Source organism: Myxocyprinus asiaticus, chromosome 3 (genome assembly GCF_019703515.2).
Source record: "Myxocyprinus asiaticus isolate MX2 ecotype Aquarium Trade chromosome 3, UBuf_Myxa_2, whole genome shotgun sequence".
NCBI lineage: Eukaryota > Metazoa > Chordata > Actinopteri > Cypriniformes > Catostomidae > Myxocyprinus > Myxocyprinus asiaticus.
Window position 1 is genome coordinate 32,539,497 of NC_059346.1, and position 26,794 is coordinate 32,566,290.

Sequence of the window (26,794 nt, forward strand, 5' to 3'; positions counted from 1 at the left end):
GGGTATAAAAGGAGCTGGCATGCAACCACTCATTCAGGTTTTATGCTGAGGAGCCGAGACAAGGTCCGGCCATTTCAGCGGGTAGTTCAGCGTTGTGGCAGGAGGGACACAATGTCTCATTCCCTCCATCAGGGAACGGAGGTTACACAAGTAACCATGACGTTCCCTATCTGTCACTCACTCGACATTGTGTCGATGTAGTGACACTAAGGGTCCCTATACGAAATGCCGCAACTGGCTGAACTGTGTTACGTGAACTGGCGGTGTGTGACAGGCAGACAACTGTGTGCCTTGTAGCCAGCGCACCAGGCCGACACGTAACCTCCCCCAACATAGTTATGAGTGTCGAATGGCCCTTTGGGGACAAGTCGACTAACCAAAAGATAGAGTCAGGCTAGCCCAATCGTGGCCTCTTTTTCCCTTCTTTTTTTTCACTCCCTAAAAAAAGGGGGAATATCCAACTGGGCCGACCAGGTCAGTCGAGGGGTGTCCCTCCCAAGGGGAGGACACCGAGGAGACCACACATCGCCCAGAGAGAGGGGAATATTTAAGTGGAAAATACGTCACATGGTCTTGCCGAACTATGTCGGAAGTATGTCATGTGGAGAAGTCTCATGGTTGATCCTACCCAACGGGGGAGGAGTTACTACAAACATGGAGACTGTGGCATAGGGGGCTCTGCCCAAGGAAGACGCAGTTTGCCAACAGGGAAACGAATTAGCAGAAGATATACATCGCATGGGTTTACCTTACAGGGAACCGCCACATGCGGCGCACCTACCCCAGAACAGGGCTCTTAGTTAGCACGTGTACTGGGCCGGCAGCGAGTCTCTCCGAAAACTCGACTGCCACAGGGCTCGGAGGAAGTCAACCAGGGAACATAGTTTGTGAACACTACTGGGAATTAATGGTGCACATCTTCAGCTCAGAGGAGGTGAAAGGCGCTATGTGCAAGCGATACACCCGGCCGGCTATCCCGGGCTCATCCGATTGTATTGCGTGCCACTACCCGTGACGAAACCGGTTCCACCCGGAGGTTGTAGAACCTCGCAAAGGTGTTGGGTATTGCCCAGCCCGCTGCTCTGCAAATGTCTGTTAGAGAGGCACCCCTGGCCAGGGCCCAGGAGGCCGCTACACCCCTGGTAGAATGGGCTCGTAGCTCTACCGGGTCGTCCTGGGCATGATATGCCATAGCTATGGTGTCAATGAGCCAGTGGGCGATCCTGGAAACAGCGCTTCCTTTTTGCTGTGCACCAAAGCAGACAAAGAGCTGCTCAGAGATACTAAAGCTTTACGTGCGATCCAGATAGATGCGTAAAGCGCACACTGGACACAGCAATGACAGGGCTGGGTCTGCCTCCTCCTGGGGCAGGGCTCGCTGGTTCATCACCTGGTCCCTAAAAGGGGTCGTGGGAACCTTGGGCACATCAAGATGTGGGGGAGTCTGTGTCGGGGTCTCAAGATCACGTGTGAGTAGCCCGGACCGAACTCCAGGCACGTTTCGCTGACAGAGAATGCTTGCAGGTCTCCTACCCTCTTAGCGAACAGACGCCACTTAAAAGGCATACAGGCGCCTCGTAGAGGGGGCCCTAGCCTGAGTGATTGCGTCTACCACCGCGAGTGGTAGACCGCTTAGGTCTTCCGCGTCCCGTCCAGGGGCCAGACATGGAGATTCCAGAGGTCTGATCGCAGGTGCCAGATGTTGCCCTGTCCCTGAGAAAGAAGGTCCTTCCTCAGGGGAATTCGCCGGGGGGGGGGGGTGCTGTCGCAAGGGGGCCGTCGCAAGGGGGCCAGCTGTGTGCCAGCGCGTCTATGCCGAGAGGTGCCTCGGTCAGGGTGTAACAGAGCGGGCAGTGGGAGGATTCTTGGATGGCGAACAGGTCTACTTGTGCCTGTCCGAATCGACTCCAGATCAGCTGGACCACCTGAGGGTGGAGTCTCCACTTTCCCCTGAGGGTAACCTGCCATGACAGTGCGTCCGCTGGTCGCCCGGGATGTGAGTGGTGACAATTTCTCAGTTCCCTCGCCCTCACTACCCTAGATGGCGGGGCAGCCAGGGGCTATATGGCTCAGTGCTGCTGACTCCAGAGGAGGAGACGGCGGGCGAGTTGTGACATACAACGATAGCGCAGACCACCTTGGCGGTTGACATATGCTACCGTTGCCATGTTGTCTGTCCGAACTAACTCGTGCTTGCCCTGGATCAACAGCCGGAACCTCCGCAGGGCGAGCAGAATTGCCACGGGCCCTCCATAAGCCGGCGGCTGCGTGCCCATTGCAAACAGCACCCCAGCCCGTTTTGGAGGCGTCTGTCATGACCACGATGCACCTGGAGACCTGCTCTAGGGGAACGCCTGCCCGTAGAAATGTGAGGTCGGTCCAAGGGCTGAAGAGGCGGTGACAGACCGGCGTGATGACCATGCGATGTGTCCTGTGGCACCATGCCCATCTCGGGACTCGAGTCTGAAGCCAGTGCTGAAGCGGTCTCATACGCATCAACCCGAGTGGGGTGGCCACCACTGAGGATGCCATATGCCCCAGGAGCCTCTGAAAGAGTTTCAGTGGAACTGCTGTTTTCTGTTTGAACGCCTTCAAACAGGTCAGCACCGACTGTGCACGCTCGTTCGTGAGGCGCGCTGTCAATGAGACTGAGTCCAACTCCAAACCGAGAAAAGAGATGCTCTGAACCGGGAGGAGCTTGCTCTTTTCCCAGTTGCGAGAGCACCAAGTCCCTGTGTGCACACAACATGTCCCGAGAGTGAGCTAGGATTAGCCAATCATCGAGATAGTTGAGAATGTGAATGCCCACTTCCCTTAACGGGGCAAGAGCTGCCTCTGCGACCTTTGTGAAGACACGAGGGGACAAGGACAAACCGGAGGAAGGGTGTGTCGAGGTACAATCGAGACGTGAAAGTACGCGTCCTTCAGGTCTACCGCTGCGAACCAATCTTGATGCTGGATGCTTGCCAGAATGTGTTTTTTGCATCAGCATCTTGAACAGGAATCTGTGTAAAGCCTGGTTCAGTACTCGCAGGTCCAAGATTGGCCGCAACCCACCGCCTTTTTTCAGTTCGATGAAGTAGGGGCTGTAAAACCCCTTCTTCATCTCAGCCAGAGGGTCAGGTTCTATCACACCCTTCCGTAGGAGGGTGGCGATCTCCGCGCAAGATAGCAGCGTTTTCGTCCTTAACCAAGGTGAAGTGGATACCGCTGAACCTGGGCGAACGCCTGGCGAACTGAATCGCGTAGCCAAGTCAGACAATCCGGACCAGCCATCGCGACGGATTGGAAAGCGCAAGCCACGCATCCAAGTTCCGCGTGAGGGGGACCAAAGGGACAACGAAACACTTACCTGGATCCTTGTGACCACCCCCGGAACAGCCTGGGATGGAGGAGGAAGAGGCCTGTCCTCGCAACCCAGGGGCGGATCTGTGCCACAGCTGGGCGTGCTGGGGCTGGGAGACCGCCGCTGGTGCGCCAATCCTGCAAGGGTAAAAAGGTGGATGGTGGTCGTGATGATGGCTGTGCACACCAGGTATGTGACCCAGGGAAGGAGGAAACCGCTCTTTTGCTAAACTGTTGGGTACCGCAGCCAATTGGGCATGCGGCGAAATCAAATGAAAAGGCAACAAAAGATTCTCCACCCGGCCCTCCACCGGGGGATGGAGTGGTCTTCCTACCAGCTCCAACGCGGTGAGTTTCATCGACCCTGGGTAACCCGTCTCAGGGGTGCTTTGAAGCCTTTTGTGGGGTCTTGGCGGCCGGCCGTGAGACGGGTGGCGTCTGCTTCCTGCGGTGGGCTCCACGCCGGGGCCGGGCCGAAGGGGCGGGCTGCGGCGGAGCCGGTGCAGTCACCACAGGGGGACACCCATGGCGACAATCAGACGGGGTGTGGAATCTTGAGCCACGCCGGGGCAGGATATGCTGGATAGCCTCCGTCTGCTGCTTCACTGTCGAGAACTGCTGGGCAAAGTCGAATTAGGTGAATAGGCCAGCTTGGGAGATAGGGGCAGCAAGGAACCCTGTCTTGTCGACCTCACCCATCTCAACCAGGTTGAGCCAAAGGTGGCGCTCCTGGACCACTAATGTGGACATCGCCTGCCCGAGAGACCGTGCCGTGACCTTCGTCGCCCGGAGAGTGAGGTCGGTTGCCGAGCGTAGTTCCTGCATCAGATCTGGGGCAGAACTACCCTTGTGCAGTTCTTTTAGTGCCTTGGCTTGGTGTACCTACAGGAGAGCCATGGCGTGCAGGGCAGAGGCGGCTTGTCCAGCAGTGCTGTAGGTTTTGGCCGTCAGGGACGACGTGAACCTACAGGGCTTGGACGGGAGCTTTGGGTGTCCGCGCCAGGTGGTGGCACTCTGTGGGCATAGGTGCACTGCGAGCGCCTTATCCACCGGGGGAATCGCCATATAGCCCCTGGCTGCCCCGCCATCTAGGGTAGTGAGGGTGAGGGAACTGAGAAATTGGGACCAGGCAGTAAAAGGTGCCTCCCACGATTTTGTTAGTTCCTCGTGCACTTCCGGGAAGGCACTGGAGCAGGGCTTGGCTGCTTTGAGCGGCGCCGCGAGCCCAGGAACCAATCATCGAGCTGCAAAGGTTCGGGGGAGAGCGGAGGGTTCCACTCTAGCCCGGCGCTCGTGGCCGCCTGGGAAAGCATGTCCATCATTTCCGCATCAGCCTGTGACTGGGCAATCGTCCCCGGAGGGGGGAGCCCAGCTGAGGCTTCTGCGTCCGACTGGACAAGCCCGCTCTCCTATGCTGCGCTCGAGAGCTCATCAGCTTCGCAGGCTCCGAACAAGAGGTCGAACTCGTCGTGAGACGAGCCAGCGGACTCATCCGGAAGCCCGATCGGGGCAGACGAGCGTGCTGGGGAATGGGAGGTCCGCGGGGGGATACCCGGCGGAGGCGGTCCCATTGGGGTCCCCAAATTGCCCCCAGTGCTAGCCGCGCTGGCCTCATACCCGTAGGTAGAAGGACCGAGGAGGGGAAAGCAAGCCGCGACCGCAATGTTGCCATGGTCACGTCCTCGCAGTGAGAACATGAACCATCCACGAACGCTGTCTCCGTGTGGGTCACGCCCAGACACGAAAGACAGCGATCGTGACCGTCTGAAGTTGAGAGGTAACGACCGCAACCAGGAATAACACACAAATGGAAAGTCATCTTTAAAAAGATGCTTCTTTAAAAAGACGTTCCGTGTGTGCCGCTCTTTTAGAGAAATATACTCTTTTAGGAAAATATACTCTCTTTTTTCTGCCGAAGTGCCCAGGGGCGTTCTCTGCAGTGCACCAGTGCAGAGGCGGGAGAAGCCACTGAAATGTGCCGTCAGATCCAGCAGAAGTGAATGAAGAGTCAGCTCAGTAAACAGCGACCATTCGGCTCCGAAGAGAAAATCTGAGTGGTTGCACGCCAGCTCCTTTTATACCCGTATGTCCGGGGGAGTGGCATGCAAACACCACTCGCCAATTTTCATTGGCCTTTTATCAAAGACCAGAGGTGTCTCGGGCTCCCAAGAGTGACCCCTAGTGTCACTACATCGACACAACGTCGAGTGAGTGACAGATAGGGAACACTGTATTCAGCACAAACTGGGCTACAATAATTGTTACATGTTTGTATTTTTGAGAAAATAATGTTTATGCGTGGTTTTTAAAAATACTAAAATTTTAAGTCACTGAAATAAGGCCATATAACACATACTAAACATTTGTTCACAAGACTTCTGAGAACTGGATCTTGTAGCCTAGAGTTTTTGCTATAAAATGATGTGAAAACCATCCTGATCACTCATTCATACAAAACAAAATAGTCATTTAACATTTGTAAGACACTTTTAGTGTTAGAAAGGCCACATGCGAGGAAGTGTGGATGATCATGAATATTGATGTGATTCACACCTGAGGAGACAAAGACCCCTCCCCTGAGAGAGAATGAATGTGAGGAGACTTAAAGATTGAATGTATTGTTTGTAGCTTATTCACAAAATCAAGTTTAAGTTAAAAGAAGTAATCTGACTATACATTTTCTTCATTTAAAGACTTTACTTAAAAATTTAAGACCTACACTACCATTTAAAAGTTTTAGAGCTGTAAGATTTTTTAATGTTTTTAAAAGAAGTCTCTTCTGCTCACCAAGGCTGCATTTATTTGATCCAAAATACAGCAAAAACTGCGATATTGTGAAATATTTTTACAATTTAAAATAACTTTTCTATTTGAATATATTGTCAAATGCCATTTATTCCTGTGATCAAAGCTGAATTTTCAGCATCATTACTGCAGTCTTCAGTGTCACATGATCCTTCAGAAATCATTCTAATATGCTGATTTTCTAATATGGGCATATTTTCAGCACATTTGACACATTTACACCCAAACAGATATTTGCAAGCACAAGCGTCGTTGATGATAATGAGCCAGCATAAACACTAGTTAAAATATAATCTAAACATGCATATTATTTTTTATATTTGCGGTTCTCATTTTTTTTTCTCTTACAGGTGACTTCCTGGGCTCCGTAGTTTAATGAAGACTGTTCTCATCAGCTAATCAGTTTATTTAGTAAAAGAATGGATTTAAGTTATTTCTAATAATTATAATGCAGGTACCTCTTGGACTTTTGCTTTAAACACTTATTATTCCTCACAGTAAAAAGAATCAGCACCACAAACAGGCAAAAACTATTCAGTATAATATAAATATGTTTTAAAGCAATGTCATTACTTCATTGTATGACCTTATTTGACATATTGTGGGCTAATATCAAGTGGTCAATTGCCCCAAACCACTGTTTAGTCTAGCCTAGTCCAGTCTTTCTCATTTTAAGTCCATTAAGGCTAAAATTACTTTTGGCACTTATAAATGTTTTTGTAAAAATGCCTCCCTTTCTCCACTACAGTCTGACTACAAGGTACTAACCACTGTCTGAAACAAACCATCTCTCTCTGAGGTCATAAGTCAACAAGAAGGGAGATTATTAATAAGTGCTCCCAAGTAGAAACATGCTGCGATTAGTATAGATGACTCAAAAACAGAACATAACAAGGTGACTGCTTTGACACGAACGTGCTAACGATTAATTTTTAAGAGAATGCTAATTATTACAAAACTCGGGCTAAAATCTTCAAAGACTGACGTACAGTATATAGAGTGATTTGACATGTATGTGTGTATGTTTTTTATTACTTGAATTTGGCTTACCCTAGAGATATGAATTAATAATTTTGCCAATACTTTGTAAAATAACCCAGGAGGTATAAAGGTGGAATGCTGACCTGCCGCAGGAGTCCAATCTGCTCCATCTCTTCCCTGAGGTGCTCCATCTTTCTCCTCATGGTGAAGCTTGGGTCTGTGGAGCAGAAGTCTTGACGACTGTCACTGGGGAAAGCTGAGTAGAAGACACACAGATTGAGAGCCTGGTCAGATGTGAGCTTTGGACAAAAGTATAGGACATTCTGCTTTGTCCAACTGATTTCTCCACACTCAAATAAAACATTGCCCAGATGTTTGCTGTACCGGTTCTCTATGTACTTCTGATAGTCTTTTGAATAGTCTTTTAAAGTATTTCAGACAGACATTCCATTAAACATTTACTAAAAACATTAAATATGCGTTAAAAACCCTGTACCCCCAACTGTTTTCGCTTTCTTTTTGTTCAAGCCAGACACCTTTCTGGGTGAAGTAATTGTAGAGCTACTGTATAAAATACTCCCATTAAAGTGTGCAAACCTTAAAGGGATGGTTCACCCAAAAATTAAAATTCTATCATCGTTTATTCACCCTAATACCATCCCAGATGTGTATGACTTTCTTTCTGTTGCAGAACACAAATTAAGATTTTTAGAAGAGTATCTTAGCTCTGTTGGTCCATACAATGCAATGAATGGTGGCCTGACCTTTGAAGCTCTAAATATCACATAAATGCAGCATAAAAATAATCAGAGTCCAGTGGTTAAATCCATGTATTCAGAAGTGATTTGGTAGGTGCAGGTGAGAAACATTTCAAGTCACTTTTTACAATAAATCTCCACTTGCACATTCTTTCACATTTTTAAAGTGAAAGGGGAGATTTATAGTAAAAAAGGATTGAAATAGTGATCTGTTTCTCACTCACACCTATCAAATCACTTTAGAGGACATGTATTTATCCACTGGACTCTTATGGATTACTTTTATGCAAGTAACGGGAATACATGTTTAAAATACAAAATATAAGTAACTGTATTCCACTAAAGTTAAAATTTAAATAATTGGTAATTAGAATAGTTACATTCAAAAAGTATTTTGATTACTGAACAGATTACTTTGCATTTTATTGTCATTTGTTTCATGTAACCCTACCAACCCTGCTTTTATGTGGCCTTTATGTAATTTTTGGAACTTGAAAGGTCTGGTCACCATTCACTTGCATTGTAAGGACCAACAGAGCTGAGACATTTTTCTAAAAAAATGTGTTTGTGTTCTGCAAAACAAATAAAGTCATACACATCTGGGATGGCATGATGGTGAGTAAATGATGAGAGGATTTTCATTTTTGGGTGAACTATCCCTTTAACTCTTGTATTGTTTCCTGTCTGTTTGGGAACACTTTGCAGTTTGTACACTAAATCTAACTCTCATTGCTCTAAGGATTACAAATAAACAGAAGAAAACTTTGAACAAACAGGCATTAAACCACTGGCATGAACAAACAATGATTAGACTGCTGATCATGCAGACAAACTTTTAACATGAAAAATTTAGAAACACATGCTTTACTTATATTTCTACAGCTAATGAGATACAGTAAACATTAACACTCTTTAAATGATTTTTTAACGGTTCTTTTCGTAGCACTACCTCTAAAACTATTGGCGAGAACTGTATGAATATGACTGGCTCAAACTGTAAAAAGGGAAGCACTGGAGAGACTGATAAGCTTGCAAAATAAGTAGTTCATATATTTCACATTTATTAATTGTATTTCTGTGAGACGGGAAGTCCAGGCCTTCCTCATTCTTTCCACTGAATTACAGAGTCATAAAAAGATAATACACATATTTATGCAAAACTCTATTGCTACAGTTCAAAACCTACAGACCATTATCTTGAGAAATTTTTCCAAAGAAATGCTCTTGCTGACCTCTAAATTCCTGTTAAACAAAAGCTGACTACTGCCTATACAATTATTTAATTGTTTTTTTTTTTAAATTATGGCTACAATGAGGTCCAAATGCTGTACCATTAAAAATAAATAAAAATAAAAATGTTTGAGAAAACTGGTTTTCAGCAATACAGTATGTTTCTAAGAGCTTCACAGCTTACAGTTGACTTCAGACACAATGCTTGCATGTTTCAAGTGCAATCGTTAGAATTTATTTTGACAATACTGATGATTTTGACACAATACCATGCTTCAAGTGTGATAGCCAGAAATTGTTTTTAGGGGGAAAATCACTATTTTTAATGCATCTATCTAAATGTCAGTGGCCGTAAGCATTGGACAGCAAACACGTTGCACAGGAGCCAAATTACAAGCAAGAGTGTCATTGTCATTGGAAGACTTGTGATGAATAGACATAAAGAGAAGAGGAGAGAAAGGTTTACCTGATCTAGGTTTCAGGCCAAAAACGGTGAGGGTTGTGATGAAATCATTAGAACACATTCCCTCCTGCAACAACAAAGACGTGCATGATTCTCTGTTGATGTTGTAGACAACTGCACCATATGAAAACATTTGAAATGTACATTTATTAATTTAATTTCTTCTAAAAATCTTCATTTGCTTTCAGCAGAAGAATATCTCACCTCTGTAGGTCCTTTCAATGCAAGTGAATGGTGGCCAGATCTTTGAAGCTCCAAATATTACATTAAGGCAGCATAAAAGTAATAAATAGCCCTTAAGTCCTTTTTTACTATAAATTTTCAGTGTACATTTGTAGTTTTTTTTTTTTTTAAACTTAAATATTGATCTGTTTCTCACCCACACCTATCATATAGCTTTTGCAGGCATAGATTTAACCACTGGAGTCATATGGATTACTTTTATGCTGCCTTTATGTGATTTTTGGAGCTTAAAAGGTCTGGCCACCATTCACTTGCATTGTATGGACCTACAGACCTGAGATATTCTTCTTAAAATCTTTGTTTGTGTTCTGCAGAAGAAAGTCAGTCATACACATCTGGGATGGCATGAGGGTGAGTAAATGATGAGAGAATTTTCTTTTTTTGGTGAACTATCCCCTTAAGCTTTCTTTTATAAATCCTGCTGACAGCAGGACTACCATGGACATGAAATGTCCCATCACCAGTGCAGAGGTTCTAATATGGATTAATGTAATTTTGATGAGCCTGCATTATATGCATGGATGTTTCCTTCCTTAAAAAGCTTTGCGAATGTAGTGTTGTATTGTATTTCTGTAGTATGGGACAGTGGTACAAAAGAGAGTTGTACTGAGAGAGACACTTGCAGAGGGAGTCACAGAGATACACACACAAAGTCTCACCTCACAACCATTGCCATGGCCACTGGAGTTTCTTCGAGCACTTTGGCACTTGTACTGAAATGGGAAACACAGAGAGGCACAGGACACACAATCAGATCTTAGCACATAAAAAAAAAAAAAAAAAAAAAAAAAAAAACATCTGTGATCAGGGTTCCCACACTTTTTTGACCAATGAATTCCGCTCATTTGCGATTATTGGATAAAGATATTTAAAAATGAAATAGAGTTTGCTAAGGTGGATTCCCATTTGCATGTCAGGTACCAGTCCTTTCCAAATTAATTCATCTAAACAGTTACACTTTTTAATTTACAAATATCTCCAATAATATTTTCTGATTCTTGTCGCTCAACTGAAAAAGCATGGCACTAGCAATGCCAAGGTCTTGGTTCTTAGGTAAAATGTATACCTTCAATGCATTTTAATGCACCTCAGAGTTAGAACTGCCAAAGAACAATATCTTGCTAATGAAATACTTTAGAGCAAAGCATATTAATTAACAGAAATTGTCATGATTTTTCCATGACTTAGTAGAGTTCTGTTCATTCCCATGACAATGTTAAAATTTCCTGATATTGCCAGTAAATATTCCAAATAATATTCAAGATATACTTTATTTACCTACAGTATTTCAGTGGTATCAGGGGTTTTCAAAGTCTTAGACAGTGGACCTCCTCACTGACCAAAATGTCAAGACAGTGTTATCCACCCCAACTCTGGTGCCAAATTTACAAAATGTCAACTTTAAAATAATCTGTTTATGTCCATGTTTTTAATCTTCCCACACCTACAGTTGAAGTCAGAAGTTTACATACACCTTAGCCAAATATATTTAAACTCAATTTTGCACAATTCCTGACATTTAATCGTAGAAAACATTCCCTGTCTTAGGTCAGTTAGGATCACTACTTTATTTAAAGAATGTGAAATGTCAGAATAATAGCAGAGAGAATGATTTATTTCAGCTTTTATTTCTTTCATCACATTCCCAGTGGGTCAGAAGTTTACATACACGCTGTTAGTATTTGGTAGCATTGCCTTTAAATGGTTTAGCTTGGTTCAAACGTTTTGGGTAGCCTTCCACTAACTTTTCACAATAAGTTGCTGAAATTTTGGCCTGTTCCTCCAGACAGAACTGGTGCTGCCACCCCCATGCTTCACGGTTGGGATGGTGTTCTTTGGCTTGCAAGTCTCACCCTTTTTCCTCCAAATATTACAATGGTCATTATGGCCAAACAGTTACATTTTTGTTTCATCAGACCAGAGGACATTTCTTCAAAAAGTAAGATCTTTGTCCCCAAGTGCTCTTGCAAACTGTATTCTGGCTTTTTTATGGCAGTTTTGGAGCAGTGGCATCTTCCTTGCTGAGCAGCCTTTCAGGTTATGTCGATATAGGACTCGTTTTACTGTGGATATAGATACTTGTCTACTTGTTTCCTCCAGCATCTTCACAAGGTCCTTTGCTATTGTTCTGGGATTGATTTGCACTTTTTGCTCTAAACTACATTCATCTCTAGGAGACAGAAAGCGTCTCCTTCCTGAGCGGTATGATGGCTGCGTGGTCCTATGGTGTTTATACTTGCGTACTATTGTTTGTACAGATGAGCGTGGCACTTTCAGGCATTTGGAAATTGTTCCCAAGAATGAACCATAATTGTGGAGGTCCACAATTTTTTTTTCTGAGGTCTTGGCTGATTTCTTTCGATTTTCCCATGATGTCAATCAAAGAGGCACTGAGTTTGAAGGTTGGCCTTAAAATACACCCACAGGTACACCTCCAATTGACCTCCTATCAGAAGCTAAATGGCTAATTGCCTAAATGCTTGACATCATTTTCTGGAAGTTTCCAAGCTAAAGGCACAGTTAACTTAGTGTATGTACACTTCTGACCCACTGGAATTGTGATATAGTCAATTCAATGTGAAACAATCAGTCTGTAAACAATTGTTGGAAAAATTACTTGTCATGCACAATGTAGATTTCCTAAATGACTTCCAAAACTATAGTTTGGTAATATGAAATCTGTGGAGTGGTTTAAAAATGAGGTTAAATGACTTTGGGGTCTGAGGGTGTTTTGGGCCCTGGAAAAGTTTTGACATGCCTTGACATTTGTGCTTTTTTCAGTTGCTTAAAAACATATTAATGGCTAAAGTCTGATAACACTGTATTCAGCACAAACTGGGCTACAATAATATGTGAACAACATGTATGTACATGTTTATGCGTGGTTTTTGAAAAACAAAAATTTTAAGTCACTGAAATAAGGCCATATAACACATATTAAACATTTGTTCATAAGACTTTTGAGAACTGGATCTTATAGCCTAGAGTTTTTGCTATACAATGATGTGAAAACCATCATGATCACTCATTCATACAAAACAATATAGTCATTTAACTTTTGTAAGACTCTTTTAGTGTTAGAAAGGCCACATGCGAGGAAGCGTGGATGATCATGAATATTGATGTGATTCACACCTGAGGAGACAAAGACCCCTCCCCTGAGAGAGAATGAATGTGAGGAGACTTAAAGATTGAATGTATTGTTTGTAGCTTATTCACAAAATCAAGTTTAAGTTAAACTTCTGACTATACATTTTCTTCACTTAAAGACTTTACTTAAAAACTTTAGACCTACACTACCATTTAAAAGTTTTAGATCTGTAAGATTTTTTTAATGTTTTTAAAAGAAGTCTCTTCTGCTCACCAAAGCTGCATTTATTTGATCCAAAATACAGCAAAAACAGTGATATTGTGAAATATTTTTACAATTTAAAATAACATTTCTATTTGAATATATTGTCAAATGCCATTTATTCCTGTGATCAAAGCTGAATTTTCAGCATCATTACTGCAGTCTTCAGTGTCACATGATCCTTCAGAAATCATTCTAATATGTTGATTTTCTAATATGGGCATATTTTCAGCACATTTGACATTTACACCCGAACAGATATGTGCAAGCACAAGCTTCGTTGATGATAATGAGGCAGCATAAACACTAGTTAAAATATAATCTAAACATGCATATTATTTTTATATCATATTAATATCATACAGCGTACAATTTAAATACCTGCTTTAGCCGAAACAACATTTAAATGTAACTAAAACTTGCCTATTAGGACATATTCAAATTTCAATACTCTGAATCCTGGCTGGCAAGTCTGGAAATAGTCCAGCAAGTAAAATATGTCCATGTTTATATAAAATAGCATGTCAACTAATATGTAAGTAAAACTAAATGACTTACTCATCCGAAATTGTATCCTCGGCTGGATCAAGTCGCTCTTCAAAATGCAAACGTTCATCGGAGTCCCGCTCTTATTCTAAGGAAAATGTGAACTCTTCGTCACTATCCAGGAGCTTCCTCACCTGTGTAGCATGCCATCTTCCAAACGTGTAGAAAAGTGAATGAACTTGATGTTTTTTAAGGCACTGTTGGGGGCGTTTACCGTTTGCATTGATCGCCTCAGCACATTACCGTATGAATAGCGCGCTCTGCTGGTGGGTGTGATCACATTAGCGATAATTAGCTGAGCCAGGAGAAACTGTACATCGCTTTGTTTCATACAGATTACATTGCAGGAGAAAATTTGTTTTAAATTTGAATTGTTTTATTTAAATGTAGACATAATAAGCTTTCTTTAGACATATGTTTCATGTTTGTGTGATAAGTATTCGTGGAGTTTCAGTTCATTTTTGTGATGTGTTTCAGAAAGATGCTCGCAGAGACAGAGATGGCTCACCCTGTTTATTTTCTTTATTTTACAAAAGCACAAGGTTTTGCTGTTATTGTGAGTGTACACAAACAAAAGAAGACCCTTTATAGTCTCTAATGATGTCTTACACTTATCTGTTTGTCCAAAAATGACGGAGTATTTTAAGTTGTTTCCACTGTTATGAGGAAAAAATCCAGCAGGACGCTGGTGGCCAGACCTTTTAAGCTCCAAAAATCACATAAAGGCAGCATAAAAGTAATCCATATGACTCCAGTGGTTAAATCTATGCCTGCAAAAGCTATATGATATGTGTGGGTGAGAAACAGATCAATATTTAAGTAAAACATTTTTTTTTAACTATATATGTCCACTGAAATTTATAGTAAAAAAGGACTTAAAGGCTCTTTACCCAGAGGGTTAACCTAAATGTATGTAAACTTCTGACTTCAACTGTAACTTGCAGGAGACATTTATGTACTGTATGTCTGCCAGCAAAGTCTCTGCATAACCAGGTTGTTTCTGCAAGTCTTACACACTTTTCTTGCCAATGCTCCGATTAGCCGTGTAATTAATATAGACCGCAGAACGCCACAACTCAATTATTTAAACTCTTCTGACATCAAACATGGCAGGCCCTTCTCACTCCCTTTTATGTGGAAAGTTCCTGAACATGTTGTGTTCCGTCGTCTTGATCTTTCTCTTGGCAGTGAACAACCTGTCAGATTCCGAAGTCTTAAGCACACAGTTCTAATTTCCCTGTCCTGTTGCCACAACATAGGAAAACCAGTGGCTGCCTGTTACGACCCCCTGTGCTCCTACAGGCCAGTGCCAGGTAGTACCGGTGCTTTTGGGAATGATGAGAGGGGTATGGAATTGCCTCATTGCCTACACCTGTATAGGTGTGAGCATAAAAGGAGGTGCTTTTCCCCCTCTCGCTCTCTCTCGACATGCATCTCTAGCTCTGCGCACGATCATACACACAGGCAAACACACACACCTGTACGGAGCTCCACGCTCACTCTTTCATGTAAACCCTAGACACAATCAATACATCATATTTCTGAGTTTAAACTGTCTTGTCTCTGCCTCCTTTATTTTATGATCTATCTATCATAAGCTGGGCCATAATATAAACTGGGCACTCTAATCTGAGATTTGAAACCAAAAATAGGTTTTGATTAAGGAAAGAGTGTGAATACGATCTGTAAGGATACTAGTTTTCCTCTCTCAGCATGAGTTCTCTGTCCTTCCATCTGAACACTGTTTTTTTAATGTTTTTATTATTTTTTGTTTTTGAGGTAAACCTAGTTGAGGTGAAGCTTAGGGCAATTTGAACCACGTGAGAACGTGAATCACAAAAAAAAACAAAAAACAAAAAAAAAACCTGTCTTACATATTGTGAATGGAAAATTTCTGTTGATTTCTTATTCCTCGTGCTGAGTATTATTCAGCTGTGTTGGAATTAAATAGTCTATTTTGTGTCTTGGTGGTTGAATAATGACTAGTGGTAGTTATTTTGTCTTTCCTCCCTTTAAGCCTGTCTTATCCAGGATTTGAGGGGTAAGAGTTTTTTTTTTTTTTTTTGAAGGGTTTAAAGGCAGAAATGTGAAGCTTATAATTGTGTAAAAGCACTTACATTAATTCTTCTGTTAAAATTCATGCATTATTTGAGCTGTAAAGTTGTTTAAATAGTTAGTTTTACAGTCGTTTTAGGGTTTGTTGACATTACAAAGTGTCTTCTAATCTAGTGACGGGAAGTGTAGTGGTTGGGGTGCACCCAATTTTACCAGTTCCTGGGATTAGCTTTATCCTGGGGAATGATTTAGCTGGGGGAAATGTGTGGGAAAAATCTTCTGTCCGTCCGATGGTTCTGATGAGAGCATCCGGAAGTTTCCTTATGTGTTCCCTGCATGTGCTGTCACAAGAGCTATGAAAAACGGGCTCAGTTGGAAGAGAACGGCAAAATAAACCCAGAAAATGAAGGACAGATTGGTGAGGCCTCTTTCATTAAGGGGGAAATACAGGAGAGGGAAAGTTTAAAATATCTGTCTAAGGTAAGGCCAGTTGAATCTGTCCCTGGTTGCAAACCTGATTCAGATAATACTAATGCTGGTATGTTTGCTGCTGGAAACAGTCCACCTGATGTTCCCCTGAGTTTGGCTGATGCTCAACGTGAGAGGGTGTTTACTGTTGGTGAAGGCCAAAAAGATGGGGTTGAGGATGTTGACTTTGATGGGAAGTCTGGTTTTCAGAATGAGGATTTGGATGTCTCTTTGATTACCAAAATTTTTCAGGTTTCACGAGAGGAACGTGCTAGAGAACAGGCTGAGGACACCACCCTAAAATGTTTGTTTTCACTGGTGACGTAGTGGTAGCTCTGATTATGACTCCCCTTTCTGTTACTTTTTGCAGGATGGTTTGTTGTATAGGAAGTGGACTATGGTGAAGGATGCTTTTTGTCAAACATTTATCCAGGTTGTAGTTCCCCTCAAGTTTAAAGATGCTGTGATCAAATTGTCTCATGATGGTTTAGCGGGACACACTGGGGTTAGGAAGACCTTTAATCAGGTGGTCTTTAGGTTTTACTGGCCTGGCTTAAAGTAAGACAAAGCAAAATATATCAAAGCACGTCATTCCTGTCAGGTTACAGGTAAGCCAAATCAGAAGGTGCCTTTAGCTCCCCTACAGCCTATCCCTGCAATCTCTAACCCTTTTGAATATCTTCTGGTTGATTGTGTTGGTCCTTTGCCCCTCTCAAAATATGGACATTACTACCTTCTGACTGTAATGTGTCAATCCACTCGTTACCCGACAGTTTATCCACTTTGGTCAATTACCATGAAGTTTATATTGAAAGCATTAACAGCTTTCATGTCCACTTTTGGTATTCCTCGTTTTAGACAATCCGATCAAGGGTCAAACTTCATGTCCAGTGAAGTTCAATAGGGCTTTCAATAGCACAGTGTAACACGTCTCAGTGTAAGGAGGAGGCGAGAAGCAGTTTTCCTGGTTCAGGTAAGGATTTTTATTTTCTCTCTGTAGCAGAATTACACTCTCAGAGTCTTTGCGTTGTTCACCAAGTTAGTCTATAATCACACACACCACTTCACAAAATAAACTCTCAGCATTCGTAATAACAAACTCCTTGCTTCTTATTCGGCTCTCTGGTGCCCAGGCTCTATTTATGCCGCTCTCCCCGTGCTCACTGAAATTAGAGACAGGTGTTAGACATAATTTAACTCAGGTGTAAGAGCCCTTACCGCTTTCTCTCTCTCCGGAGAGATGCTTGACCACACCCCTGCTGCCACATATCCCCACCGCCCGACTCAGGCCGGGGCGGCATCCGGCCTGCCTACCACTCCCCCCATTCCTGGAAAGGAAGTCGGCGACAGCCATCTGCGCCCCCGGTCTGTGGACCGCCTTGAACTTAAATGGCTGAAGAGCCAGGTACCAACGGGTGATCCGGGCATTGGTATCTTTCATGCGGTGGAGCCACTGGAGTGGGGCGTGATCAGAACAGAGGGTGAAGGCCCACCCCAACAGGTAGTATCGGAGAGTGAGGACCGCCCACTTGATGGCGAGACACTCCTTTTCTACAATGCTGTACTTAGTTTCCCTCAAGGAGAGCTTACGGCTAATGTACAACACCGGGCGCTCCTGCCCCTGCACCACCTGTGAGAGTACGGCCCCCAGCCCCCTGTCTGAAGCATCTGTCTGTAAAACAAAAGGGAGAGAGAAGTCAGGTGAATGTAAAAGCGGCCCCCCGCAAAGTGCAGCTTTAACTTGTGTGAACGTCCGCTGACACTGCTCCGTCCACTGGACCGGATCTGGAGCTCCCTTTTTAGTGAGATCAGTCAGGTGACGTCCGAATAATTAGGCATGAACCTTCTATAATAGCCAGCCAGCCCCAGGAACTGTCTCACCCCCTTTTTGGTCTTGGGTCTCTGGCAGGTCGCAATCGCCACTGTCTTGTCAATTTGGGGAAGCACCTGCCCGTGGCCCAAGTGGAACCCCAGATACCGTACCTTCACCCGTCCAATCGCACACATCTTTGGGTTCGCTGTGAGTCCCGCTCGGCGCAGCGATCTCAGAACCGCCCTCAGATGTTGCATGTGCCGCTGCCAATCATTGCTATAAATGATGATGTCATCTAAATAGGCAGCGGCGTAAGCTGAATGTGGTCTGAGGATTCGGTCCATGAGACGCTGAAACGTAGCCGGGGCTCCAAACAATCGAACAGAAGTGTCACAAATTGGTGTAATCCAAACGGTGTGGAGAAGGCGGTTTTCTCACGGGAAATTGGTGTCAAGGGGATCTGCCAATAACCCTTCGTCAAATCCAATGTCGAATAAAATCGAGAAGTGCCCAACCGATCGAGCAACTCATCAACGCGAGGCATTGGATACGCATCAAATTTAGACACCGCGTTGACTTTTCTATAATCCACATAGAATCGCACAGACCCGTCGCTCTTAGGCACTAGAACAACTGGGCTGGACCAATCGCTGTGGGATTCTTCTATTACCCCCATATCGAGCATTGCATCCAATTCTTCCCGAACGATTTTCTTCTTGTGTTCAAGTAATCGATAGGGGCGGCTACGTACCATGACCCCCGGCTCGGTCTCGATGTGGTGATGGATGAGGTTTGTACGTCCTGGTAGAGGGGAGAACACATCTGCAAACTCCTGTTGCAACCTAGCAACCTCCGCGAGTTGACTCAGTGAGAGGTGGTCTCCGCAAGTGACCGGGGTGAACTGTTTATGTTTTGAACTCACCTCCGGTCTGAGCTCTGCCTTTTCGGGAACTACCGTAGCCAACGTCACGGGAACCGCCTCCCTCCACAATTTCAGGAGATTGAGGTGGTATATTTGACGTGTGCCCCCTCTATTGGTTTGTTTAACCTCATAATCGAGATCCCCCACTCGTCGTGTGACCTCAAAGGGTCCTTGCCACTTGGCAAGTAATTTAGAGCTCGATGTGGGAAGCAATACAAGCACTTTATCTCCCGGTGCAGATTTCCTTAGCTGAGTTCCCCTGTCATACAGTCAGCGCTGTCGTTCTTGAGCTTGGAGCAAATTATCCTGTGTTAGCTGTCCCAAAGTGTGGAGTTTTGCTCTAAGATCAAGAACGTATTGAATTTAATTTTTGCTGTTTGAAGGTCCATCCTCCCAGGCCTCTCGCAATACATCAAGCACGCCGCGTGGGCGTCGCCCATACAGCAGCTCGAATGGGGAGAAGCCAGTGGAGGCTTGCGGGACCTCTCGTACTGCAAATAACAGGGGGTTGAGCCATTTATCCCAATTTCTAGCATCGTCGTGCACGAACTTACGAATCAAGTTTTTGAGGGTTTTATTAAATTGTTCCACCAGGCCATCCGTTTGAGGATGGTATACGCTGGTGCGAATTGATTTAATATTTAACAACTCGTGCAGTTCGCGTAGTGTACGTGACATAAACGTGCCCTGATCGGTGAGGATTTCTTTCGGAATCCCCACCCGGGAGATTATTTTGAAGAGTGCCTCCGCAACACTGCGTGCTGAGATGTTCCGAAGAGGCACTGCTTCCGAATATCGCGTTGCATAGTCCACTAGGACCAATTCAAAGCGATGTCCGCATGCTGACCGTTCTAATGGCCCGACGAGGTCCATTCCAATTCTCTCAAAGGGGACCTCAATCAAAGGGAGAGGGTGCAATGGCGCTTTTGGGGTGGCCAGTGGGTTAACCAGTTGGCATTCGCAGCATGCCGCACACCACCTGCGGACATCGCCGCCAATAGAAACGGGCTATTAGACGGTTCAGTGTTTTCCTTTCTCCTAGATGACCCGCCATGGGATTATAATGAGCCGCCTGGAATACCATTTCCCGACGGCTCCTTGGAATCAAAAGTTGGGTTGTATCCTCTTCAGTTTGAGTGTCCTGTGTCACTCTATACAACCGCTCATTTATAATCGCAAAATAGGGGTATGAAAGGGTGATGTCCAGCTGGAGTCGTTGACCATCGATGACTCTCACTTGGTCGAAGGCGTATTTGAGGGTTTCGTCTCGCAACTGCTCCAAAGGGAAATCCTCCTCAGGGAATTCCCTGAGAAGGGGAGGGGTTGCAGCCTCTCCCCCTCTCTCGTCATTATGACGTGGAGTTGTCGAGGACGGCCCCGGCTCCGCCTCCCCTGCCAGAGCATTGCACATTACACATCTCCCTAACTTCGTACAGGACCCATCTGCGCAAATTCCCTTTAATAAAACTCTAAAATCAGGCCAATCAGTCCCCAAAATCAGTGGATGGGTGAGGCGGGAACTAACCGCGGCCTCCACTCTATGCTTTTCCCCCGGAATTTAATCGTCAGGGTCACCACCGGATACTTGTGAATATCCCTGTGTACACATTTCACCTTCACCGTTTTAGTTGTGACCAATGCCTCGGGTTGAACCAGGCGTTGGTGGATAGTGGTTTGATTACACCCGGTGTCCACCAACGCTTGGTGAGTACCCCCCCTTGACACTTACCGGTATCCGGTACACTCCGGCCCAGTCGGGGGCAGCCTGTGGGAGGTCAGAGACGCACACCACCATCCCCAGCTCCATCAGAGGGCACTGATCTCGGAAGTGGCCCGGGTCTCCGCACCTCCAGCAGGCCGGCCCAGGCGCTACGCCCGCACTTGCATCGGCGGGCACCCCCCCCCCGAGGGGGAGAGCGGCGGGGCATTGGAATAGGGGAAGGTGTCACCTCCCACACCCGGGGAACTGGTCTCAGGGGCTGAAGTCCTCCTCGTCTGCGTGGGGCAGGAACGGGACCTGGAGAGAGAGTAGAACGAGAGGAGAGAGGGGAGGGGGAAGAGACAGAGGGAGGAGAGAGAATGTGGGAGGGCTCTTCCACCCTCGGGATCGCCGCCATGTGGTCCTCCGCAAGCCGGACAGCTTCCTCCAATGACACCGGGCGGTGGCACTGGACCCACTCCGCCATCCCTTTTGGCAGTCGATGTGTTAATTGCTCCAGTACCACCTGGTTGATAATTCCGTCGACGTCGCGGTCCCCCGCTAGCAGCCATCTTCGGCAGGCGTCACGGAGCCGCTGGGCGAAGGCAAACGGGCGGTCGGAGCTCTCCAACTTCAAGCTCCGGAAGAGTTGACGGCTTTCCTCCGGAGTGCGACCAACCCGTTGCAGGACGGCTCTCTTTAAATCTCCGTAGGCCAGGAGGCTCGTCGCTGGCAGTTGTTGAGCCTCGAGCTGGGCTTCCCCAGACAACAGTGGGATAAGTCGGGCCGCCCATTGGCCGAGCGGCCAGACCCAGATCTCGGCGGTCCGCTCAAACAAATCCAGGAAGGCCTCGGGGTCGTCCGCAGCCCCCATTGTCTGTAATGCGGGCGGGGGTAACAGCGTGTGAGTGTCCGGGGTCGCGGCTGGGGACGCCTCCTGGCTGAGGAGGCTCCGGATCGCCTGCCGGTCCTCTGCTTGAGCGTGTAGGAGCTCGCCAAACCGGCGATCTTGATCTTGTCGGAGCTCAAGCAGCGTCTGCTGGTGGCTCTGATGTAGGCCAGCGAGGGCTTGGAGGATCTCCGCCAACTGGGAGGACTCTACGGGGCGACTTCCATCCATCTTCAACCCAAACTTCAATTCCTGGGTTTTGGCACTAGTGTAACACGTCTCAGTGTAAGGAAGAGGCGAGAAGCAGCTTTCCTGGTTCAGGTAAGGATTTTTATTTTCTCTCTAGAGTCTTTGCGTTGTTCACTAAGTTAGTCTATAATCACACACACCACTTCACAAAATAAACTCTCAGCATTCGTAATAACAAACTCCTTGCTTCTTATTTGGCTCTCTGGTGCCCAGGCTCTATTTATGCCGCTCTCCCCATGCTCACTGAAATTAGAGACAGGTGTTAGACATAATTTAACTCAGGTGTAAGCGCCCTTACCGCTTTCTCTCTCTCCGGAGAGATGCTTGACCACGCCCCCGCTGCCACACACAGCTTCAGCCCAAATTTACTAGTTTTTGGTCATGTCATCCGGGGACCCATTGCTATCCTTGCAGATGAGTGGAAACTTGCACAGCCTCCAGAGAATGTGCTTGACTATGTTAGTGGCTTCTGATTACGTCTCTATGAAACTTTCGTTGCAGCTCAGAAATCACTTCAGAAGACCCAGTGTAAAATGCAGCATCTATTTAATAGGAAAGTGGAGTCCCAAATATTTAAGCCAGGTGATCAGGTGTTGGCGCTGTTACCCTTAGTCAACAGTCCCTTTCAAACAAGGTTTGCTGGCCCATATACGATTGCAAGATGTCTCTCTGATCAGAATTACATGGTAAAATCCCCTGACCGTAAGAAGAAGGTGCAGATTTGCCATGTTACTTTACTTAAATCTTACATTTCTCCTGTGTCATTGGTTTAGGTTGGTGTGATAACTTCTCTGTCCGCTCAGGGTGTGGATCAAGAAATGTCTACTGTCGTTTCACAATTTCTGCATCGGGTAGATGTCCGTGATCTGAACCTTGATAAGGGTTTATGTATTCCGTCACGAGAGGTTGTATAGGGACGTCTGCGTAATTCAGAGATGAATGAGCCCACTTAGCCAACTATCTTTCACACCTGTCTGAGAGAGAGAAGGCAGATGTCCTTGAGCTGGTTGAATCTTTCCCCACCCTTTTCCTTGATGTGCTCTACCTCCCTCCCCAACAACTCCCTTTTCTTAGAGTTTACCCTGCAAGCATGCTGTTTAATAGGCTTTGCTGAGCCAACATTAATGTCAAGCTCAATGACAGAGGTGTGGCTCACCCCTTGAGGCAACTCTGCCTCAAGCCCTTTTTTAACCAGATCCTTGTTAACACTAAAAATCTCACAACCAGATTACTAAAACTCACGTTTGCCCACATCTGATACACATTCTGCACCTCTGACAAATTATCCAACATAACAAAACATGACTCATGGAATGCAGTGTTTTTGAAAGTTGTCTGAAGACATGAAATTAATCACCTGACATAAAGTGCCAGTCAGCACTGAATATTTGGGATTCAAAATCTAAATAAATCCAGGAAATAATAATAAAAAAATTAAAAAACAAAAACGTCTTAGGATTTAAAAAAAATGTAAAGTAAAATAAAAAAATAAATAAAAAAATGCCATATTCCATTAAATATTTAAGATTCTGCACTATTTCTAGGTCAATAATCAAATAACCAAATTTGTGATAACGACTATGTAAACACATTTAAAAAGTGCTTTACAGATGTCCACATACTTAGAAAAAGATCCAGATTAAAAATTAAAAATAGAATTTAAAAATAAAAACAAGAGAAGAAAATAGAATTAAAAGAAGAAAATAAAATGCAAAATGCAAAAAAAAAAAAAAAAAAAAGAGAGAAGAAAATGCAATTGTTTGAGGAAAAGCCCTAGTGAATAACTGTGCTTTGAGATACTTTTTAAATGTGCTAACTGATTCAATTCCATGTAGGCTATCACAGTTCCACAGCTTGGGACTATACTAACAAAAGGCTGACTCCCCACTTTTCAGCCATATTTTAGGTAACACCAGCAAGTTGCAGTTATCAAGGTGGAGTGTTTTATAGCTGCTGCATTTTGAACTCAATGCAAGTGTTTGATAGAGCTCTTTTGTAAACTGGCCAAAATACTATTGCAGTCTTTATGTAACAAATGCATGGATAAGTTTCTCAGTGTAAGCAGGGGAAAAAACATCATGTACTTTAGAGATGTTGCAAAGGTGGTAATTTGCTATTTCACAGACATTGCTAATATGTTTTTTAGAACTAAGCTTATAGTCAAACGTGATTCCTAAATTCTTCACATCATTATTTGCCCTCAGAGGCAAGGAATCTAGATAAGACAAAATAGACTTTATCTGTGCATTGTTGCCAATAACAATTGCCTCCGTCTTATCGTTGTTTAGGTTCTTTGTCATTCACATATTTATGCTCTGTATGCAGTCCAACATGGTGCTGATTGATTTTTGGGCGTCTGGTGTAACTGACAACAGAATTGCATATCATCTGCATATTGTTAAAATAGATGTTATATTGGTTACATACACCAGCTAATGGAAGCATATACAAGGTAAATAATAACAGGTCCAGAATTGAGCTTTGGGAAACATCAAAAGATGCTGTTTGGAACAATCTTAAATCATGTTGGATACCATGGATCACCATGTTTGGCACAAATGTGTAGAGTTCATGCCAGCTCGAGTGCATGCGTTCATTAAAGCAAAAGGGGGCATTCAAAATACATGCTACAATTCATGTTTTTTTTTATTCAATCTCTCACTCAAATTGTTATGCTGATAATATGATAATTTGAAAAACAAAACAAAAAACTATTTTAAATAAGAAAACATGTTCTGTGTCAAACAAATCTGTTTCAAATACCTGTGTCAAAAGACTCTTTATAGGTAGGACGTAACCCTAAGTATAAATTAAATATTTACAGAAGCCTCCAACCAGGAGTAACGGTTGAAATAAAAAAGCAGACTGATATTTTATGACATCAATGAGCTCATGTTTTGCGTTACAGGCTTCAGTCCTTTCGACATATATGATGGTGTTGGCATTTACACTCGTTTACATTTACGAGAGAGAAAAAAAGCGTACTTTTAAACGGCTCTTCAGCATGAAACTGTTCTAACAGTGCAGTTTTCAGGGTGCATTGCTCAGTGTCAAGTTTCAACACATTCAAAATATATATAGGATATTAAAATGAATAAATGTCTATTTTTCCAGCCTGATGTATTAGTATTTATTTATCACCCCATATTTATTTTAGATACAGTTCCTATATATTGTTATTTACACAGGGCAAATATACTATTTATTAAATCTACTTTTATTACATATTGTATTTTAATGGGGATTTATTACAGCTGACAGTTACATGAGCAGACAAGGTCTGAACATCAACCGTAGCGAGATCAACTGAAATGGGCTTTTTAACACTTCTGTGTACAAATTTGAAGGCTGCTTATTGGATAAATACGGGTAAACGTCATATTATGCGACTACGCGTTACTTTACGTAGAGCTTATGACCTACTAGTTAAGTCTTGCCTTAAGAACAGGTAGTGCAACCAAATTAAGCTCTGACTTAGTTACAAACTAACTAGTAGTTACTAAGGCCTTAGTGTGAACTTTACATCCCATCTTACATGAAAGCTTATGCACAGCTGGTGCAACCCTACCCAGAACATCCTAGAGACTTCCGGTTTCATTTATTTGACTCAGCGTAGCAAGGCGCCTTTTGAGTATCAACTTGGTAACTGCCTAGCAACCAGTTCGGGTTACCCTAGCAACCAAGTAACAAAACATATATCTCTGCACCAGAACATCGCAAAGACTTCTGGCTTCGTTCATTTGACTCAGGGTAGCAAGGAGCCTTTTGAGTATCACCTTGGTAACTGCCTAGAATCCAGATGGGGTTACCCTAGCAACCAAATAACAAATCACATATTTCTGCACCAGAACATTGTAGAGACTTCCAGTTTCGCTCATTTGACTCAGGGTAGCAAGGTGCCTTTTGAGTATCAGCTTGGTAACTGCCTAGCAACCAGATGGGGTTACCCTAGCAACCAAGTAACAAAACATATATCTCTGCACCAGAACATTGTAGAGGCTTTCAATTTTGTTAATTTGACTCAGGGTAGCAAGGAACCTTTTGAGTATCACCTTGGTAACTGCCTAGCAACCAGATTGGGTTAACCTAGCAACCAAGTAATAAAACATATATCTCTGCACCAGAACATCGTAGAGACTTCTGGCTTCGTTCATTTGACTCAGGGTAGCAAGGAACCTTTTGAGTATCACCTTGGTAACTGCCTAGCAACCAGATTGGGTTAACCTAGCAACCAAGTAATAAAACAAATATCTCTGCACCTAAAACATATATCTCTGCACCAGAACATCGTAGAGACTTCTGGCTTCGTTCATTTGACTCAGGGTAGCAAGGAGCCTTTTGAGTATCACCTTGGTAACTGCCTAGCAACCATATGGGGTTACCCTAGCAATCAAGTAACAAATCACATATCTCTGCACCAGAACATCGTAGAGACTTCCGGTTTCGTTCATTTGACTCAGGGTAGCAAGGAGCCTTTTGAGTATCACCTTGGTAACTGGCTAGCAACCAGATGGACTTACCCTAGCAACCAAGTAACAAATCACATATCTCTCCACCAGAACATCGTAGAGACTTCCGGTTTTGTTCATTTAACTCAGGGTAGGAAGGAGCCTTTTTAGTATCACCTTGGTAACTGCCAAGCAATCAGATGGAGTTACCCTAGTGTGGTGATGGGGTGTGGTCGTGTGTTTGTTTGCAGGAGAGAGGGAGTTGTGTGGCTCATCAAGCTGGTTGACATGATCTCTAACAGCTGTTTCTTGTTACAGTGATAGCGGGGAGAGGCCTCAAAAGCAGCTGAAACATGCCAGAGAGCTGAGAGAGAGAGAGAGAGAAGGACACGAATGTGCAGTGGCTGGCATGTTTTATTTTGAGTGTTCTAATGTTTTTAGTATTGTGAAGCTGAGATTTCAAGTAGTTTATGCCTGAGTTTTGTGAAGCTAAAGATTAAGAGGTTTATGCTGACTGATAGATTTGTT

The 26,794-nt window shown here is 44.2% G+C and overlaps 2 protein-coding genes across 2 annotated transcripts in view; both read right to left on the bottom strand.

Moving 5' to 3' along the window:
* LOC127427858 (leucine-rich repeat and calponin homology domain-containing protein 2-like) overlaps window positions 1–26,794 on the bottom strand; it is a 166,802-nt gene that overhangs the window by 10,145 nt on the left and 129,863 nt on the right. The window contains exons 17-19 of the mRNA XM_051675718.1: window positions 10,485–10,538; window positions 9,586–9,649; window positions 7,275–7,387 (exon numbers count right to left, since the gene is read on the bottom strand). Of these exons, the coding sequence (XP_051531678.1) occupies window positions 7,275–7,387; window positions 9,586–9,649; window positions 10,485–10,538 (231 nt within the window). The remainder of the gene's footprint in view (window positions 1–7,274; window positions 7,388–9,585; window positions 9,650–10,484; window positions 10,539–26,794) is intronic.
* LOC127427948 (uncharacterized) lies at window positions 17,100–22,103 on the bottom strand. Its single transcript, XM_051675906.1, has 2 exons — window positions 20,711–22,103; window positions 17,100–17,918 (listed from the first exon to the last, which is right to left on the bottom strand). Exon 1 carries the CDS (start codon window positions 21,798–21,800, stop codon window positions 20,757–20,759), a length of 1,044 nt encoding a protein of 347 aa, XP_051531866.1. The 5' UTR covers window positions 21,801–22,103; the 3' UTR covers window positions 17,100–17,918; window positions 20,711–20,756.

Coding starts and splice junctions, on each gene's coding strand:
- LOC127427948 (XM_051675906.1), bottom strand. CDS start 21,800: ATGGATGGAAGTCGCCCCGTAGAGTCCTCCCAGTTGGCGGAGATCCTC.